Source organism: Paralichthys olivaceus, chromosome 19 (assembly GCF_024713975.1).
Source record: "Paralichthys olivaceus isolate ysfri-2021 chromosome 19, ASM2471397v2, whole genome shotgun sequence".
NCBI lineage: Eukaryota > Metazoa > Chordata > Actinopteri > Pleuronectiformes > Paralichthyidae > Paralichthys > Paralichthys olivaceus.
In genome coordinates this window covers 11,415,133-11,434,295 of record NC_091111.1, presented here as the reverse complement: position 1 = coordinate 11,434,295, position 19,163 = coordinate 11,415,133, and the positions used below count along the sequence as shown (strand labels likewise).

General features: G+C 41.6%; 1 protein-coding gene across 3 annotated transcripts in view; it reads right to left on the bottom strand.

Annotated features, from left to right (window-relative positions):
- Positions 1-9,092: 9,092 nt before the first annotated feature.
- Positions 9,093-19,163, bottom strand: part of esrrgb (estrogen-related receptor gamma b) — a 101,222-nt gene continuing 91,151 nt past the window's right edge. For all 3 annotated transcript variants that reach the window (XM_020097730.2, XM_069515566.1, XM_020097729.2), the window contains 2 exons: positions 16,526-16,795; positions 9,093-13,314 (listed from right to left, as the gene is read on the bottom strand). In XM_020097730.2, the coding sequence (XP_019953289.1) occupies positions 13,070-13,314; positions 16,526-16,795 (515 nt within the window). In that variant the 3' untranslated portion in view covers positions 9,093-13,069. The remainder of the gene's footprint in view (positions 13,315-16,525; positions 16,796-19,163) is intronic.

The following is a 19,163-nucleotide window of genomic DNA, read 5'->3' as shown; positions in this document are numbered from 1 at the left end:
CAGCCATACATTCATCATGCCTGTTTGCCTGTTGTGGAAAAACAATAAAAATCCACATAAATATATGTTAATCATGAATAAACAGAGTGAGATCTCTGGAGCTGATAGGACGCTTTGAATTTCAGCAAGGCGTCTGACAGTAACAAATGATGCTTGTGAAAAAGAAGTGATTGTTTGATATGATAAAGATGAAATGTAATAGTTTATGCCACCATGAATCTGATTGTAACGTCGGCACTATTAGAACGGATGATAAGAGCATTTATGACTATTTGCTCGGTGTGATAAAGGGAAGTGGTCTGTTTGATTAATACGAGCAGCTGGTTGGCTCCGGGTTCAATGGATTGTGTTGTTGCATATAACTTACAGTAATGGAGTGGTGTGTATACTGAAACATGAACTGTCACATATGTGAGATAAGCAGAATTATGACTAATGCGCTCTGAATTTACAAAGTGTGATGTTTGATATGCACGCTGTGTAAATGTGGGGTGAGTAATGTTTTTGTTTTCACGAGAAAAATATTCACTTGGACGGTGAGATGCTATCTGTTCGTGTGGGCTGTGGAAAAGTGGAATCGAGGTTGGTTTCCACATTCAAAAAACATATAAATCTTGCTCATAGTTATGCGGCTGGAATGGATTACACCACCACTTCGGCAGTTCAGTCAGTGTTGTGGGTCAGCAGATTTTTATTCTTCACACACTTCTCTCCCTTCAGAAACAGGCCTGTTCAGCTAAACCACTCTAGTCTAAAATCAGAAGACAATTTAAATCATACTTGTTCATTTGTGTGTATTTGACAAGCTTCATTAGCAAGTCCAACTAAAAAAGCCAAAAACATATTAAAAAATGTGTGATTTGTATTTTACATGTTTGGAGAGCTTCTACAACACAATCATTTCAGACACACACATTGATTCACTGTGGTAATCCGCTGGGGTTACATCCTTTCGAACTCATCTTTAGAAACGTTTTTATTGATACAGTCATCACACAAACAAGACAACTGTTTTGGGTGCTGGACTTTGTTGTCCAATTGTCTTCGCCACAGTCTGTCACTATTTTAGGTTCTGCAGAACGTCCATTTCTCCCACTTTTCTTGCAGTTTGAGAAGTGTCATTTATTTCATTTTTCAGAGTAAGTTTCTTCTACGATGTCAATAGAGGGTTTTTCTAAAACTAAAAGACTGGTTATGAACCTCCCAATGTTCCCATTATAAAGTCCAGTTTTTCACTCTGAGTGGAAGTTCACTGTTCAAACTGCTGAAAATAAGAATATTGCACAAAGCTGCTGCTGAGATATGGTAATATCTGTCCTGTAAGGCTTCAGAGATGCCGTAGAAATGTTTTATTTATGATAAATCACTTTTAAAAATGCAAAGGACCCAGGTTTTATGTGGGAAATTCAAACCTGACGCATAATAATATTGTGGAAAAACACAAACTGCTAATTGAAAAGAAGGCTGAAGTGGGGGGGGGGGGGGGGCTGACCGAGCACTGTCTCACACACACACACACACACACACACACACACACACACACACACACACACACACACACACACACACACACACACACACACACCGAAGACATACTAATTCATGGTAGCACTTGAGCAAGAAAACAGTTATGATCAAAAAGTTATGAAGATGTCCTTAGCAATAACCTGATACTAAGTTATACACCCATTACATCCCATAATATGCATCTTCACTTGAATGGGCAATTTGTTAAATGTCATAAAATATACATATGTCAAAGTGAATAAATATATTTTTGTCCGACCAAAAACCCAAATAAGTAAAATTTTAAATCATAGAAAACAGATAAAAGCAGCCAGTCCTCACAAATGAGAAGCTAAAGCTGAAGTATATTTGATAGATCATACAATAATTATCAATTCATTGTCTTTTGATCAACTAATCCATTAATTGAGCAATCCTTGCAGCTCCAGCTGTGATTAATGTTCGCTTGAGTAATTATTAGGAAGTGTGTTAACAGGAGGAACAGGAGCATCAGCCACTGAGAATTGAAAAAGGTGAATGTGCTCACTGGACACCCGAGGGAAACTGTTATTGGATCCCCATTCTCCGATACCTGCCTGGATCCCTAACGGCCCCACTTCATCCTCAACTGTATCACTCCAACAGAAAATTATCCAAGAAGTGGCCACTGATCTTCGGACCCAACCCCGATACATTTCAAGAGCTCGATGTCACACTGACAGGATCCAAACCTCTCTGCGCTGAACGTATTGACAGCCATCAATGTTTGACTTGATCAAATACTACCGCACCAGTCAGAGGCCATCAGTGGTCAAGGCATCCTCATCGGCAAGATCTATCGTCTCAATTTACACAGTCCATCCTCTTTAAACTGTGCTATTGATCTTGGCCTAGGTCACGGAGGTTTGGCATCAAGGTAGGGGAGATGCGTGGAGGTGGGGGTGGACAGGGAGTAAGGACGGGGAGGGAAAAGAATAAGGACACAGAGAGGAAGAGGCTTCCCCTGGGCGTCTCCAGTGCCAGGTTCTTCTTTATTAGCATTTGACCCTGGTCTTGGCTTTACTGCTCAATGCGGTGGCCTAGCTTTCAGCATATAGTCGATGGCTGTCAATATTTTGAATGAGGATTTGTCACTGTTCTTCAACTAAAGCTTAAAAATACTTTAAACAAACTGGCTCCATCCATTTGAGGTCAACGTTTTCAGTTCTTGTTCAGCTATTCCATTCCTTTTCTTGATTTTTGTCAGGGAAACATTTGAGTGAAAGTCAATATTGAACAACAACCCAATTTTCTAATCAATTGTCCTACTTTTTTTTTTTTTTTTTTTTTACAATCTAACAGGTGCTCTGTATCCCTACACTTGCTGTTCAGTGATGGGCACATCTCACAGTTGCCTGTTGCTGTTGTTATTTTACAGCTCTGTGCTTCGGTCCATTAGCAACACCGCTGCCAGAGCAGAGCCGATAAACCATCTGGCCGAGCTCCTGAAACAGATAGCAGCCTCTTAATGGAGTGAAAAAGTAAAAGCAATTAATGTCACATTAGCACATCACTAATAAGACCTGCCCTCCAGTATGGTGCAGTGAGAATAATGTGTTGGTTCAGTCTGACATGCATCCCAACAACCCTTCACTGTTAGAACTGAGTCCTGAACACGGCCGTGTTAGCAGAATTAATGTCCATGAACAAATGAAACGCTTCCAGGTCAACTGATCTTTCACTTGCAATGCAAAGTCAAGTACTTTCAATTTAAAAATTCTTTTAAAACTGGAAGTGCAACAAACTTCTAGAACAATGACATTTCACTTCAAGTAAGACATCCACACTAATATGTTTTAGTTTTTAAATGTTCTGCTGCATCTGGAGTCAATTCTACTGTGGTATATGCTTTTTTTTGGATGGGCAGAAACTTTTGGAAATGACGATGCAAACACCGACATTCACTTCCTGATTGGATCTTACTATGCACAACGTATCCTTCCCTGATTCATCATGCTCCTATTACGTGACTCTTTTCTGGAAGGAAACTAATGGCATCAACCTCGACTGCAGCATGGATAACTGATTACAAACCTCAGGAATCTTGTCATCGGTAAAAGCAAAAAAAAATCCCTGGTCGTCGGTTTTGCAACCACTGTTCCTCATTTGCAGCAAACAAGCAACCAACTGCAAAGTTGAAAATATGCTTCCTGTTCCCACTGATGACTTAGCATACAGAAATCATCATGTGATATGTTTTTTATGGGTATGGCTTTAGGTGAATCTAGATTTTATGCTGCCACTGTAAACATCCTTATGGCATTAGCACCTCTAGCATTCATTTACAAGTGTGTTTCTGGCCTCTTTTCTGGTTGGAAGTCTAATATTCACTTTTAGCTCTGCTTTTGGTCTCCACCAACATCTGAGAAGTTGCTAGTTGCTTACTCTGTGAGTGCCAATGTCTAAATAACAACTATATATAACTAACTACTCTGATTAGCTGTTGTTAATAGTATGCCAACAGTGATAATTCTATATGTTAAGTAGGTATGAGGCTGTTTACCATCAGTTTAGTGTGTTAGCATGCTAACATTTACTAATTAGCGTTAAATACAAAATACAGCTGAGGCTGATGGGAATTTCATTAGTTTTGCATTATTGTTAATCATATTAGTGAACATTGAAAATATTACCTGATCATGACAAAAGAGGGACATTTATGGATGACCTAGTATAGAATTTAACTTGAGGGGACCATGAATCTTTATTTGATATAATGGTAATCCATCAATCAATTATCATAAAATAAGAAATGCAACTCCTCTAAAGTGTTAATTAAACTGGGAACATTCTGTCGTTATAAAAGAGACCAACTTATCCTGTTTTCTGTTACGGTGACAGCAGTTCACCACCACATGGAACATTAATCTGTGCCAAAACATCAAGATCCAAGCCCTCATGTTTTTAGCCAGAAATAATGTTGTGATATTTACAGTCCTTCAGTTCTCTATAACCAACAGTAGCTGTGTGTGAGTCTGTGAATCCATTGTTGTCATGACCTCCCTGACTCGTCTCCAAACTGTAAGTCAAACTTCACACAGCATCATCACACCCGTCTCCAGAGCCTCCCCAAAACAATCCATGTCCTCTGGCTTGAATGAGCTGCAGGGTTTTTAAGCTCTGCTTTAATTGTTGTCTTTTCCAGTCTTCAATTATAAAAGCACCAAAGCACCGTCTAATTCCACCACGTTCCACTAATTATGTTTGTTAATCAAGCTTTTTTTCTGTTATGGCGTCACACTCATTAACTCAGCGGTGACACTGCCCTTAACTGGATAAGAGGCCACTGAGTCACTTTTCTTTGATTAAAATGACTGTTTCTTCACAATCATCAGCCCTGACGCCCCCTGGTTCAAAGCATGTGAAACAACATCAGACATAACTTTCAGAATAAAGTGCTGCATGTTGCTTTGAAGTCATAACCAAGATGTAATAAGTGGATTTCTGTCAGAATTCTGAAAGCACTGAGTCCACTTCAGAGAATCCTCCCAACACAAAGAAAAAGTTGCACACAATAACTCCACTTCAGGGGAGACGTGTCAGGTGTGCTGCATAATCTTGTTGCAGGAACAACACACCTCTGTGCTGTAGGTTTAATAAGGATCAGTGTGGAAAGAGAAGCTGCAAAACCTCCAAAATGTCACACACTGCAGTATCATCACTCATGGCAAATGGCCTTCTTTCTTTCCCCAGCCTCCCCCCTTTGTCTTTTTTGTTGTGATCCTCCTGGGCCCCCAGTGCACAGCGGTGATGCTGCGGACTGATTATTTAAAGCAGCTTGCAAGCTTTCAGGTCATCTAACAGAGCAGCCGACTGATGCGTCTTTTGCAAAGTCAGTGAATGAAATGCGCTGCGGTTCATCTGTGTAGAATTTAACTCATCCGATTTAAAGCTGTTGTCGAATCAGAAGCGCTGACTGACATCTTGGTTAAACATCACGCAGACCTCCATTTAACATAAGGCCCAATGTAGGTAGAAAACACACCGACACCACCACTGCTCTCAAATCCCCAGAACCCCCGTTCCCATACCCACACATGCCCTCAATTACCCTACGAGCGCCACATGTGCGATGCCATTAATAAGATCCACTAATAATGGCGGGCGAGCTCCATTGGCCGTGAGTGAGATTTGACTAATTACTGTAATTGTATTGGAGTCATGCTCATTAAATATGAAAATTGTGTTCTGTGAAATGAATGGGGTTTCATGATCACTCTTGTACGGACAGGCGAAAAATAAATTAGGGAACAGCTTCTCGTTGCGCAATTAACTCGTGCACACACAGCTACCTGCCACACCTCCCGCCCTGAAGATATAATGTTAGTGTGTGTGTGAGCGGCTTTTGTGGATGTTTGCCAGTGTGCTATTACTTGTTGCTCATGATTCTCTTTACACATACAGGATGCATGACCTGCTCGCCTATGAAACGTGGAAATGTTAATATTGTGCAAAGCATATAATTGCAGTTGTAATGACATTTTCCCTTTATTTTTTTCAGCTACATTCAATTAATTCTTTCTTCATATTTGATGTTATCTGTAGCTTATATCAAATGCTTCTTTTTTTTTACACAGGCACATTTAAACTGCTCAAAATCCCTTTTTTTAATCTTAGGATTTTAAACTAAGTGTTTCGAAGCTAGAAATCATACTTTTTTTTTGTTTTTCAAATAAAAACCAGTTTGTATGACGATATTACCTAGCCCTTAAAAATCAAAAGCTCCAATCTAAAGAGTCTTCTCCCTTCACACAACAGGATGTGCCGGTGACTCTCTACTGTAACTTTTGTTCATACTTTCCTTCTACCATCTCTTGGGATTTTAAAGCAGCTGTCAGGACTCCGGAGCCTAGACGACAGCGTCTGGGAGTGGCTACGTCCCCTGGGAGTGGAGCATCTTTTTTTTTTTTTTTGTCTCTCCCCCCCTCCTTGTGTTTCTGCATGCTCAAGTTGTTTGAGAAATCTTGCAATGCAAATGCGGTACTTACCTTTACCGCCCAGCAACAAAACTGTGTCACGCCGAGAGCTCTTTCTCCGTGAGAGCCCTGATTTTGTCTGAGGAGATATAGAGGTGAGGAGAGGCAGGTAAACAAAGCATAATGTGGAGGTCAAATGCTAATGAGCGCTCCATTTGTTACGACTGGCTCCCTCCAAAGGCAAAGTAACAACGTCAGAGTCACCCAGACATAATAAATCATCCAAATAAATAATAAAGATTCAGAGAGGACTTCGCTTTGTTTCGTCGAATGAATTTACAGGCCAGACCTGATTTCTCTCATGTGGCCTTATTTGAATCGGCCCATTTTAAAGCGGCTCGCTCCAGACAGCAGGACGGTTGCAGGTCCGTTTCCAGGCCTAACATGTAATTTCCATCTGCTCAATCGTTAATAGGGTGAGACCAGAGAGAACCCCTCTATGAACTGTAAGTTGCTTTCGTTGAGATACACGCCACAACGCTGCGAGCCTCGAACAGATGCAGAGCCAGGCGGGGCTTGCAGCTGTCGCGAGGCCTTAGAAAACCCACAGCTGTCCCGTCTCCGTCTGAGACCCCCCGAGCGAAAGGAGACCGAAAACCGGACGTGACAGATGAGGTGAGGAAAAACCCGGAGAGGCAGGTGGATGTGGAGAATCACAGGTAGTGGAGTGATCATTTCAGCCCTTCCTTACTGCACTCTCTGTGTGCCGTCACTACCTATAGATGGCGCTCAATTCATTTTGAAAGCAGAGGCCCTTCCAGAGGCTGTCCATCACAGAGTGCCACAGACTGTGTGGTGGTGGGGATGAGCTGCAGAGAAAGGCACCCTTACCTGTCCTTGAGCCAGGCGAGAGAGAGAGCGAGAGAGAGAGAGAGAAAAAATAGTAGATTCAGCATGTATGTGCGCTGTAGCCGGGAGCCATAAATCATGACCTTCTTCAATTTACACAGGGAGCATATTGATGGTTTCCTATCTCCTTCACTCACTTTCACCTAGTTACATTGTCTAAGACAACACCACTCCGGGTAACCATGACTGACACTTTACTGCCTATTCTCAGTGGACTCTCACCTCGGCCGCTGAATAATCCCGGCACGAGGCGAAAGGAAGCGACGCGAGTGGACGGGCCGTGCAGCCGGGGCCCGGTGGTGACAGCACAAGGTTGCACTAACAGTGTGATCATAGATTTTCTGAAAGAGGTAGGCAACAAGGTTGGCTGATTAACAGACCACAGTGTGACAGAGCCAATGTCCCTTCTTCAGCACAGACACGATTTGAGGGGAACGAAAGGTGGTTGACAAGATGCAAAGTCACGGCGAGGACAGTGGGCCGTGTCCCAATTCTCCTCTGCACTCGCAGTTATACGAGAGGAAAAAGCTGCAATAATGAGAAGTGATTAAACATTTTCTTCAGTTTTTAGCCACTTTTAGTTTCCTCTGGGTTGCACGGTGCAGTTGTTATTTGCAGCAATAATGTGGAGTGGATGGATGCAGCTGTGCCAAGGGGATAAATAAAAAGATGAAAAAGTGACAAGCCCATTTATTTGTTTTAATTCAATCTTCTGTTGAGAGATCTCTTCGCTGGACATCATGGTTGATTTTGTTTAAGGGGAAGGACTCGTGGCAGGCTGATTAAACACAGACTCACCCCCCCACCACCGCCACCACCAACCCCACCCCTCGACCCCCACACTGGCTGAAGTTGAAAGCCCAGTAAATGAAATGACTTCCACAGGATTGCACCACAAAGGAAGGGAGTGTGTCAGATGTGCATTCAGCCGGCGTCGTAGCCAACGCAAGGTCAAATGGGACGCTGTGTAGACGGCGAAAAGCGACTGACGGTCCAGACAGGAGGATGCCGTTACACCCCGAGGCACCGTCGCATTGCTAAACATACAAGTGCACACACACGCAGACACGCACACACACACATGACTGGTCATACTGGGCACTGTTCATTTCTTATATCTGGGAGGAGATGAGGATTTAAAGTTTTTTCTTTACTATTAAGCGATTCCTACACAAATTAACAGCCTGTGTTGCTTTAGGGAAAAGTGACTTGTGATATATAATATTAGAGTAGATAGATAGTAGTATGATTCTAATTTTGTCCTCCATGTATAGTACCCATTGTTGAAGTTGAGTTTATTATGCAAATAAGAATTATTGTCTTTCTTCTTGTCTTATTCTGAAACTGGTGCTTAAAACGGTTTGTGAACAAAGTCAACAAGGTTTTATTAATAAGACCCAAACTGGAAATCAGTAAGGAGCATAGAAATCCCCAAATCTTTGCAGGTGCTGCACAAAAATACCCACATGCTGATTTCTTGTTCCCAATTTTCTTTTATTCTACAACGACAAGGTGTTGTCAACACAAACAATCCTCTCCAGGTCTGAGGGTCGTGACCTGAGGAAGACCGTTTCCTGTAGATGAGATAGAAGTGTGTGGGTAATTTATTGTGATTTGCAATCCTGAAAAATAATTAAACTCGTCATTAAATATGGTACAAATGTATATGTTTTTGTAGTTTTCTTTCCATAGTCGCTGCCTTGAAGAAATCACGTGCGGTGATTATACATAAACCATGTGATTTTTTATTGTCACTGTACATTCAGTGCACTGTTAGATCTGACTCACTCCAAAAAGCATATATTTACACATGGGTACAGTAGGCATGAACACAACAAACAAAATACAAGAAGATGGCACACGATACTGTCCAGTGAAACCCAGCTGTGGTCGTCTTTCCCCTTTTAGTTCATTTTTCATATTCGTCCCTTTGTTTTCAGCACTGTGAACGCGTGTGTCTTTTTCAGAGAGTTGGGTAAGTTTATAATTAAAATGAACCAAAGCTTCCTTTTAGCTTGATCCATACATCACAATTGCTAACATAATGCTTTTGAGGGGAGTAAACCTCTTGGGTAATCATGTCTGTGGTACGTACACCAAGCAGGGTCCATCAAACACCACGGACCGGGATGGCCGGGGAGGTTCCTCCATGCTTTATGTAAATCTCGTCATCTCAGCGTGCATGGAGATAAGATAAGTCTGTAAATGGAACAGCGAATAAGCAGCTTTCTCCTCCGAGGAATGTGCTCCCCAATTGCAGTAGGTTCATCTACATTTTTTTTAATACCCAGTCAGTGATGTCACTTTATTTCTGTGCCACTGATTCCCAGGAGGAGCCCATGGCCCGCTTCCAAACCCAGTGTAATTTTCAAAATATGAATTGAGGTATAGGGTCGACTTCAGTCGCTATACGTCCTGCTGTGCTGAGAACCAAAAATCCACAGAGACAGACACAGAAAACACAAATAAAAGAAGAGAATATCCCACCTCGGACAAATAGAACAGACTTATTCTCACTTGAGTAATTACCTTTTGACTCAGCGAGGTGATTTGTATTATACAGCTATTCAGGTGGATTCTAAAGTGGTGCTGAAGTCGCTACTACATCATGAAAAATTAATTGAACAGGCAAAATAAACACATGATCATCGCTATATCAACGCACAGCAGCTACAGTATAGGGAATATAGGGAAATATGCACAATACATTTGCCGCGTACAGCACTATACAGAATGTCCATGTTGTAAACAAAGCACAGCTAAATGTCAGCCCGACACCCCACAACACATAGGTGGCCATATTTGCCATTGCATAGCGCAGTGATCGCTCCGTTACGAAAACTATTACAGACACCCGTGAAATCGCCTTTGTAAAGGTTTTTTAGACGAACCCTCCCCGCCATCAACCGAAATAAAACGTCTCGCGTCCCCAAGGTGGAACCAAAGCAGGAATTTAATTGCTCCATTTCTATTGAGAATTTCAGCTTAGGAGACAATTAGAATTAATTGGATGTAGTCGAACCGTTTTAGAACGCGGAAAGTAAATTAGGCGTTTTTTTTTCTTTTATTTTTCTTATATTAATTTGGGGTGACGGGAAAGTTGGGGAGAAAAAATGATCTGCTATGAGTCTTTAAAGTGCACAGAGGAGGTATACGTGACCGAGCTCTGATCCGTTTGTCTGTGGTGGTCAAGTTTTTTTGGGCCAAACACAGATGGAGCTCGTCTCCAGTATGAAAACATGACACACAGCTGGACACTCAGCAGAATGACGCTATTACTATGAATGACATATTATAAATAACATCCATATTTATGAGGAAACAGTGGTGAAGTGTAACATCTGGCTCAAAATGCAGTTTCACTCATGTTTCGCTCCATTTGACGACACTCAGCTTTGGTTTGCTACTGTACAAAGGTGGTTCATCCCCTGAACTTCAACTGGGGAAGGATTAGCTAGTTACACATTTGAGGGGAGTGCATCATGGGAATTGTATTCTCTACTGTATTGGGTTATAATTATCTATGCATTACATTACGGGGAATCAATAGCGCGTGTTTCCTGTGGGGATTGTCTGTAGTTACTGATCGCTTGGCTTTGTCTGTTTTTCGTTTTGTTTGGGCAGAAGCTAATGGCACTTGACACTTTAAAGACAAGAAAGTGTTCATAAGGAAGAATATCTCTCCCACTACAATCCTACGAGCAGCTCGTTAATCTATTATCATGTTATTTCGTTCCATCCAACCTGCTCAGGTTATCAGAACGGTAAGAAATATGTTGATAACTGTGCCACGTTACTCTGATTGCTTTCTTTGAATAATTTGGCAACTGGTTTACAATAGATAGATAGAACACTCTAAAAGTCTAGTGTCATGTCTCGAATATGTCGACTACGAACTTAGCTTGTGTCAGAGTGTGTTTGTAAAATCCTGCACAAAGTACAGTTACAGCCTGAATGATGAGTTCATGCCGTCATTAAAGACGAGCTCAAAATTGATAGAAAACATCTGTAAACTGAGGTCTCGTGTTATCTTTAATTATTAATGCAGAGAGATGAAATTCAAGTTATGCTCAGAAACATGTGTCATTATATTGTTGCACACAAACATTTAAACCAGGCATCTGTTACAGTGTTAAACATAACCAGGTTTGTTGTCAGCTGTCTGACATAAAGTTTTTATTTTTATTCTTTTCACATTGAAACTCAGAACGATCAAATGATCAAAGGGAAAATTATTTGTCGTAGCCCACAATTTTTTTTCATCTGTTGCAGTTGTGTGTCAATATCTTTCTACATTGGCTGTTTATGCATAGGCAAACGTTATCTCTGATGATATAGGAAATAAAACTTTGTCAAATTATAACAGAAGTAGAGAAATGATGCCTGATTGTGATGGCAACAAATATTTATTTTCACAATTGATTAATCTGCTGATTCATCTTTGATTCCAGGTGTTTAAGTTATCAGACATTTTAATTCCTGATGTTTTCAGTTGTGAAAACCGATGCTTTCAATATTGTGACACTTGTTTGAGAGTAACCTAAACAAAGGGGGGTTGGACACAAGAAAAAGCAAAACGTATACAATATATCGCAATGTAATACGGCACCATCACAACATATAGACTCAAAATGAGCACAGAGTAGAATACGAACCTTTGAGACACGACTGAATGTTACAATCATCACAAAGGTGTGTTTTATTGCAGGGCTATCAGGTTGCATTACCGGCCATATTAGATTGCATTAAACTGCATTGCTGTTGTTGTGTCCTTGATCTGTATTTATCCAAAAATAAAGGTTTTATGGGAATAAAAAAAATCTTAGCACAGAGTTTAGCTTAGCATGTGTGTGTTTCACAGTATGTTTTAGTTGCCAATGAGAAGTGATGAGTGAGTCTCTAGAAGCACAAACGACGACCCGAGGCTCATTTTGCTACCAGACGCAATAACACCCATTATTGCCACGTTGTTCATGGATGCTTAGTGCAAACACTTTGTGAACTATGATCACCAGCCAGCCACTCTCCTCCTGTAAGCACCGAGTTGACCATAACCACCGAGTCGATGAAGCTACTATGAGGTAAATATATTACGAGGAAGTCGAGTTACACGCCCACGGTGGGCGGCGCTTTCTTTGATGACGAATATAAGAATATGTCTAACATTTCTCCCCACCCCCCCCTGCCCAGTGCAATTTCACACAATATACAGTACACATATTATATGCAGACCAGTTAGAGACTATTGCTTCAACAACTGAGATTAGAAAATACCAAAGGAAGAAACAAAACAAAAAAACACGTAATGTGGCCGTCACGTAGCCACGCAGTTCTTCAGGACATTTATATTAACACACTTTTCATTTTGAGATGAAAATAAGATAAGAAACAAATTCACAGAAGCTTCAGGTGATATACAGCAGTGGGTCTCTGGTTATAACAAGACCTTTAGTTGCCTGATTTCTGTACACAACATCTTTATATACATCATCGTGATCCCACATCAATCAGGTTGATATTCGAGCCTTTCCAGTTCCTTTTTCTCTTTATGTTATTACGATTTAAAAGTGTTAAAATGACTCAGTAGTCCAAAGCTTCATCCCTTCACTGTCAATCGACACGCTGCCTTTGTTTTCACGGGCTGTCTCTCGCCTCGCATTGGGCAATGCAGCTGCCTGTCAAACATCTGGCCCCAGGTGTCAAGCCTTGGCCTCCAACATCTCCAGGAATAGTTTGTGCATTGGGACCTTGCCCTGCATTTTGATGCCGTAGAAGTGCTGGACCGCTTTGGTGGCGGTCTGACGGAGCAGCGGCAGGGTCATGAGGAGCTTGCCTGCCCGCCGAGGGTCCTCCGGGTGCTGGGAGCCCTCAAAGTCCTGCAGGGCCTCGTGGAGGGAATCCTGGAGCCTTTGGACAGCCTCGATGTTCTCTATGTGCATGGAGTCTGGGGCAGGAATGGTGGTGGTGGGGGGGGGGAAGAATGAAAATATGATGGAGGGAAGGAAGACAAACAGAAAATATTTCAATAATTAGTATTTTAAAGTTACAAATTAAACTGAAGTTGAGCGCATACATCCGCCATGGCCCAACAGTCCCCTTGAATGAAAACAAGTCTTATAACTAAGGCCTCCGCCAAATCAATATTCACACAATTATCTGAGAATTCAACAGAAATGTCTCTCAATGTTAAAAAAGCAAACCTGCACCAAAAAGTATTTGGTTCTTCTCTGACCCATAACCCATCCGAAACCAAGTTTCGTGGAAATCAGCCCAGTAGTTTTTTGCGCCATCGTACAAACTAACAAAGAAACACAGATGAAAACATAACCTCTTTGGTGGAGGCAACAAATGCATCCTGTGTAAAGCTTTTTCTATTGATCTGCATTGCGCAGCACATCCACAGCTACGACAACTTTGCTGTTTTTGCAGCAGCATCAGCCGGCTTCGGATTCCGCATCCACTCTTTGTAAACATGCAATTTTGGAGAGAGGTTTTCTCTTGTTAGTGGTTAATGACACTCCTTAAATAAATGCCTAAGCGTGGCCAGGACTCTGGGGAGAGGCAGGAGAGGGAGACGTACTGTAGGTCTGTATAAATATACAGTGGGACAGGAATAAGATTCATTTCTTTTGGTATCATGGACCACATACATCCCCCCCCTTGCTAATGAATTCAGATGGCTGCATTACTAGGATATCGTTCAGCTGAATGATGGCAGCAGATGGCCTTCATTTCCATAAGAAAGAGCAGTTGGCCCCCTTATGTATAGGCTCTAAAATAAAACCAGTTGAGACTTATTAAAAACTGCTTTCTATGTATAAGTCTACAAGTTAGAAAAAAAACACACTCGTCCTCCAAACGACACACTGACGGAGAGAGCTTTAATGGACAACCAGCGGTTTGCTTTCAGCCAATTTCACTGCCCAGACTCACAGTGTCAGGTCTAATCTGTGTATGCATCATATCCACAATTCATCAACTCTTTGATAAAACAGAATGTGAATTCAATCCACTCTTATAATTGAATCAAAACAATTCTTCTCGGCTTTATCTATCTCAGTAAATTCCACTTGTTTCACCCTAAACACGCTGTTATTACTGAGGCCAAACCCAACGTGGCCGCTGATTGAAGCGGCTGAGTGGATTAGATCGGCGCCGCTAAAGTTGCAGAGTGAAGTAAGACCGTGTATGAACATGTAAATGAGGCAGAAAAAAGGAAAGTACAAGGCTAATTATGTTCCTAACTGACTGATTAAGTCTCTTTTACCAGTCGCCTTCTGTGTAAATTGCATTTCTATCTTGGGAAATTAACTAGGCTATGTGGACCGCACATGTGTTCCAGCTACTCTTCATTTGAAACCTTCATGTTAATGCCGATCTGATCCTCGCTTGGCCGTGCGAGCATGTGTGCGCGTGAGAAACCGAGAGAGAGAGACAGAGAGAGAGGGAGAGAGGAGGGGAATAAAGAATATGTTTTCAAATGTGTGTCAGTGTGTGGAAATGCACAGGGAGAGTGTGTGACTGTTTTAGAGTGTGTGTGTGTGTGTGTGTGTGTGTTGAAGGAGGTTAGGGGCGGAATGCAAAACTAACTTTGAAGAAACAATTTCCATGTAATCCGTCAGCAGCCTGGCGTCAATCCCGTCGATACTCCGCTAATTACAAAATCAATGGCCATGAATTTCCACAGCTGTCACACCCACAGGACCCCATGGAGCCGGAGCTCCCCGACACTGGGTTCAAACGAGCCGAAGCTGCCCTCTCGCCCTCCCTGAGCCTCCCTCCCAACCCCTGCCTCCCTCTCTCACACTTCTCCCTTACCTTTACATCCCCTGTCTTTCCATCACCCCTCCCTCCCTGCAGCCCTCACCTCCTCATTTATCCTCCTCCCTCTCCACTCTCCCATGGAGAGTTTGTCATCAGAAGACTAAAGCTCTGGCCTCAGCATTTTTCATTTTTTCAGTCAGGCAGGAGAAAAGACTCCTAACAGGCATTGATTAGCAGGGGGACAGGCCCGGCCTCATGAAAAGCAAACTGTCGATACGGGCACAGCATCTTCACATTGGAACAAACGAGGCCCGTCGCTCCCAAACGCTCATTCCACTCCACTTAACACATTTTATTGACAGCCCCTGTTTTCCTAATGAAATGCTAAATATATCTCCCTCGGCTGTGGCACGCTGGCAGCTACTGTTATGGAGATGGAGAGAATGAGAGCGCAATGTGACAGTCTCTCTTACACACACACACACACACACACAAATTAAAATATAGATGCACACACCCTCCCACACATGGGGGGGGGGGTGGTGTCAAATTAAACAACCACGCTGGTGACCTTTTTGTCCCCCTCTTATCAGACATCCTTCACTGTGGAAGTGATCAACTCAGCAGATATAGACGATCACCTGACATGTTTTAGTTTTTTTTCTCTCTGTTTGCTTTAATTAAATGTCAACAATCTTTGAGATTTAACAGAGAGATGCACCTCCTGGTCAAACTCATATCAGTTATATGTATGTTTAAGGCTGGACGATATGGCCAAAAATTATAGCGAGATAAATAATGTCTGTCAGTCGATATTGATAATTATCATGATAAATGACCCATTATCCTTTCTTTTAAGTTTAAGGCTGATTTTTGCTCCTGGGGAAGGTTGGGGTTTAAAATGTGTCTTTATGAGCAGAGAGTGACAAACCTGATAAACATTTCATAAATCTGAGTCTCACTGAATCTGCACAATGCATAATCATTACATCGATATAAATGTACTTTGTTATATTGCTAATGGTGAAAATGATATTGTGATAATTATTGATATTGTTTTATTGCCCCAGCTCTGTTTATGTGTAAAAAGCAAAGGATATTTACCAGAATGACTGTGTTTTACAATAAAATCATCAAGTCTCGATGATACATTTAAATATTTAAAACATTTGTCAATCAAAAGTAATTCAGCGTTTTTTAAGGGATGAAGAAGTTTATCTTCAACACTGTCTAACAGACATTGTGCAGATGACAGAATATTTTCTGCATCATTTTCAACCAGCTCAAGCAGAAAGTTAAGGTTGTGCTTTTACTTTGTATTTGTTCTTTTAACTCAAGTAAAATGTGTGAGTACTTCCTCCACCTCTGGGGATTGAGGAGGTTCATTTCACCTGAGTTGGCGAGGGCGATGGCTTTGAGCGTGACAAACTCCTCCTTCTCCATGCGCAGCTTCTTGTAGCGTCGCACCAGCGGCAGGATGGCGACGTGCAGGTCCAGCAGGCCGGAAATCCTCGCCTGCTCCTCGTCCACCACGTAGTCCTCCGCGTAAACGATCTCATCCTCGCAGGGCAACGAGCGAAACACGATGCTCAGCACCAGGATCTCCATCCAGGCGCTCTGCAGGAGACTCATCTGGTCTGCCAGCGAGAGAGTGGAAAAACCTGCAGGATTAAAACACAGCATGTTATTTTCTTCTTTCCAGGTATTGCTGTACAACCACATGACAGAGCATGAGATCAAGCCATTAAAGCCACGGCACTTTAATTGGCCATTTCAAGTCCTCTATATGTTTTTATGGGCTGTGTGTACAGGGCTGCACAATCCCCAGAGAAGCCCCACTTGAAACGGAGGCCGACCACTGTATGCGGTGGCTTAAGAGGGGCAATATAAATCAGTCAAGTGTGGAGGTCTTTGAAACATGAGCCAGGGCTGCTTCACCCATCAACCGTCAACACTTCTGCTGTGACCCACTGCATAAGCACATGAGGCAGCACTTAGTGAGGACAAATCCAGTCCTCGCCCACACCAGCTCTTACTTTAGTCGGGAGGTAATGAAGAAACAACATAAAACAAATTCTTCTTTACGATAAGGAATAAAGTCTGGATTGTAAAATGGACTAATTAGTCAAACTAAATACATAGATATGATATAATGTAAACTCAAAAAAACTCTTCTCCAATATAATTTTTATTCCTCAAACATTTTCCAGTGACTGTGCCTTCCTCATGGTAGTCTATATAAAGTTCATCAATTAGTCATGTGAATTTTCAAGAAAAAATTAAAGCATTTGAGATTCATAATTAACAGTTAAACACAAATGAAAATGAATATATTGAGGTCAGCATATGAGAAATTATGTAATAGTTATGTAATTATAGAAAAAATATGTTTTAAAAAGAGAAGTGAGAGCACATTGGCATTACAGTTACTGTTTTATATAAAATGTAAGTGAAACGTTGATTTTATGTTTAGTTTTTCTACTTTTTTCATACTCTGAGCTTTCCCCCCAAAGCGTTCTTCTGTATCAGTGAGGATTTTGCTCAGTTGCCTGGATGATGTATTGGTTGTAATGTAATGTAAGTCACAAAACTAAATTACAAACAATAAAGAAGCCTCAGATAAAAAAATCTGACAAAGGGCTGATAGCTGGAAACAATTGGGGAATAACAGGGTAAAAGAAAACAGTATAATAAAGAAGAGTTGTGTTTAAATATGGTGGACTCATTTCTTTTAAACCATACACATATATATAAATATAAAGTATAAAATAATATAAAGATGGACCAAACGGCTGGCTGCAGTACTGGTTATAAATCCCAGCTCCTCCATGTTAGTGGGTAGGACATTGACCAGACAAAAAGTAGACGAATACATTTTCCCCAAAGATCTTTGTTTCTGTCATTAATCACACTGTTTGCTCGAGTGCACATTTTTTTGGTAAGTTTTGATTCAGTAAACAAACAGGGTGTAACGTTATGATTGACAGCTTGTTATTGGCTGAGCCCCATTCCCCGATTGCTATACTGCGCAGTCCTTGGCTCCAAATGTGCAAGATGGCGGCATTCGTGATATTTTAGCTTCATTCCTGGATAGTTCGAGGAGGGGGCGACGTGACGTCCATCTTTATTTACAGTCTGAGATTGAAACTCACACTGGTCTGATTCAGAATTAGAGCTGGTTCTAACATGAAGTTGCGTCTCGAGGAACGATTTTATTCATACGGAAGGTTTTGGTTTATTCCACCTGCTCCTTCATTCTTTGTTCAATCCTCTGACCTCATTTAATCCAACATCTCGAGGTCGACCCATCAACTCTCTCCTCTAACATTCACACACACCACATCAAACAGATGGACACCTGAAAGGACCTGAATACCTTTCACTGCTCTGTGCTGAATAGGAAGGTGACTGGGGGTATTGACCAGGGTCCTGAACCCACCACTCTGCTTTACTTAAATCTGAGCTTTTATGGACGGGAATGGGGCAGGTTGACTTAAAAGAGGTCCTCCCGATGGTTCTTATCAAGCAAATAGAGGGACGATGGAAAGAGAGAGAATGAGGCATAGAGAAAAGAGTAGCGGGGGTGTCATTGATTAGTAGATTGTAATCAGTCCGCCAAATGCGAAAGGGGGATCGATCCAAGCCTCAGATCTGACAAACAGACAGTTGATGGAGGACATCCGGTACATGTTTAGTTGGGGGATGGGAGGAGTGCAGGATCCCTGAATGTAGAAACTGTAGGCTGCATCAGGAAGTCATGAATTCACTCCCCACCCCCAAAAGATAACTATAAATAAGAAATGACTGGGTTTAATCCTCTACAGGTGTATTAAGGATAATGACATAACATATTGTCTGTCAGGAAAAAACAGGAGGAGTAAAAACATAAAAAATATCACTTAATACCAGTGTTTAAACTTTTTTCTATGGATGACAAAAAAACATGAACAAATTTGATATCTATGCACCATTTCTTTTGTCATATGCTCACTTTCGTATTTTCTTTTTTTGCCATACTACATGACATCC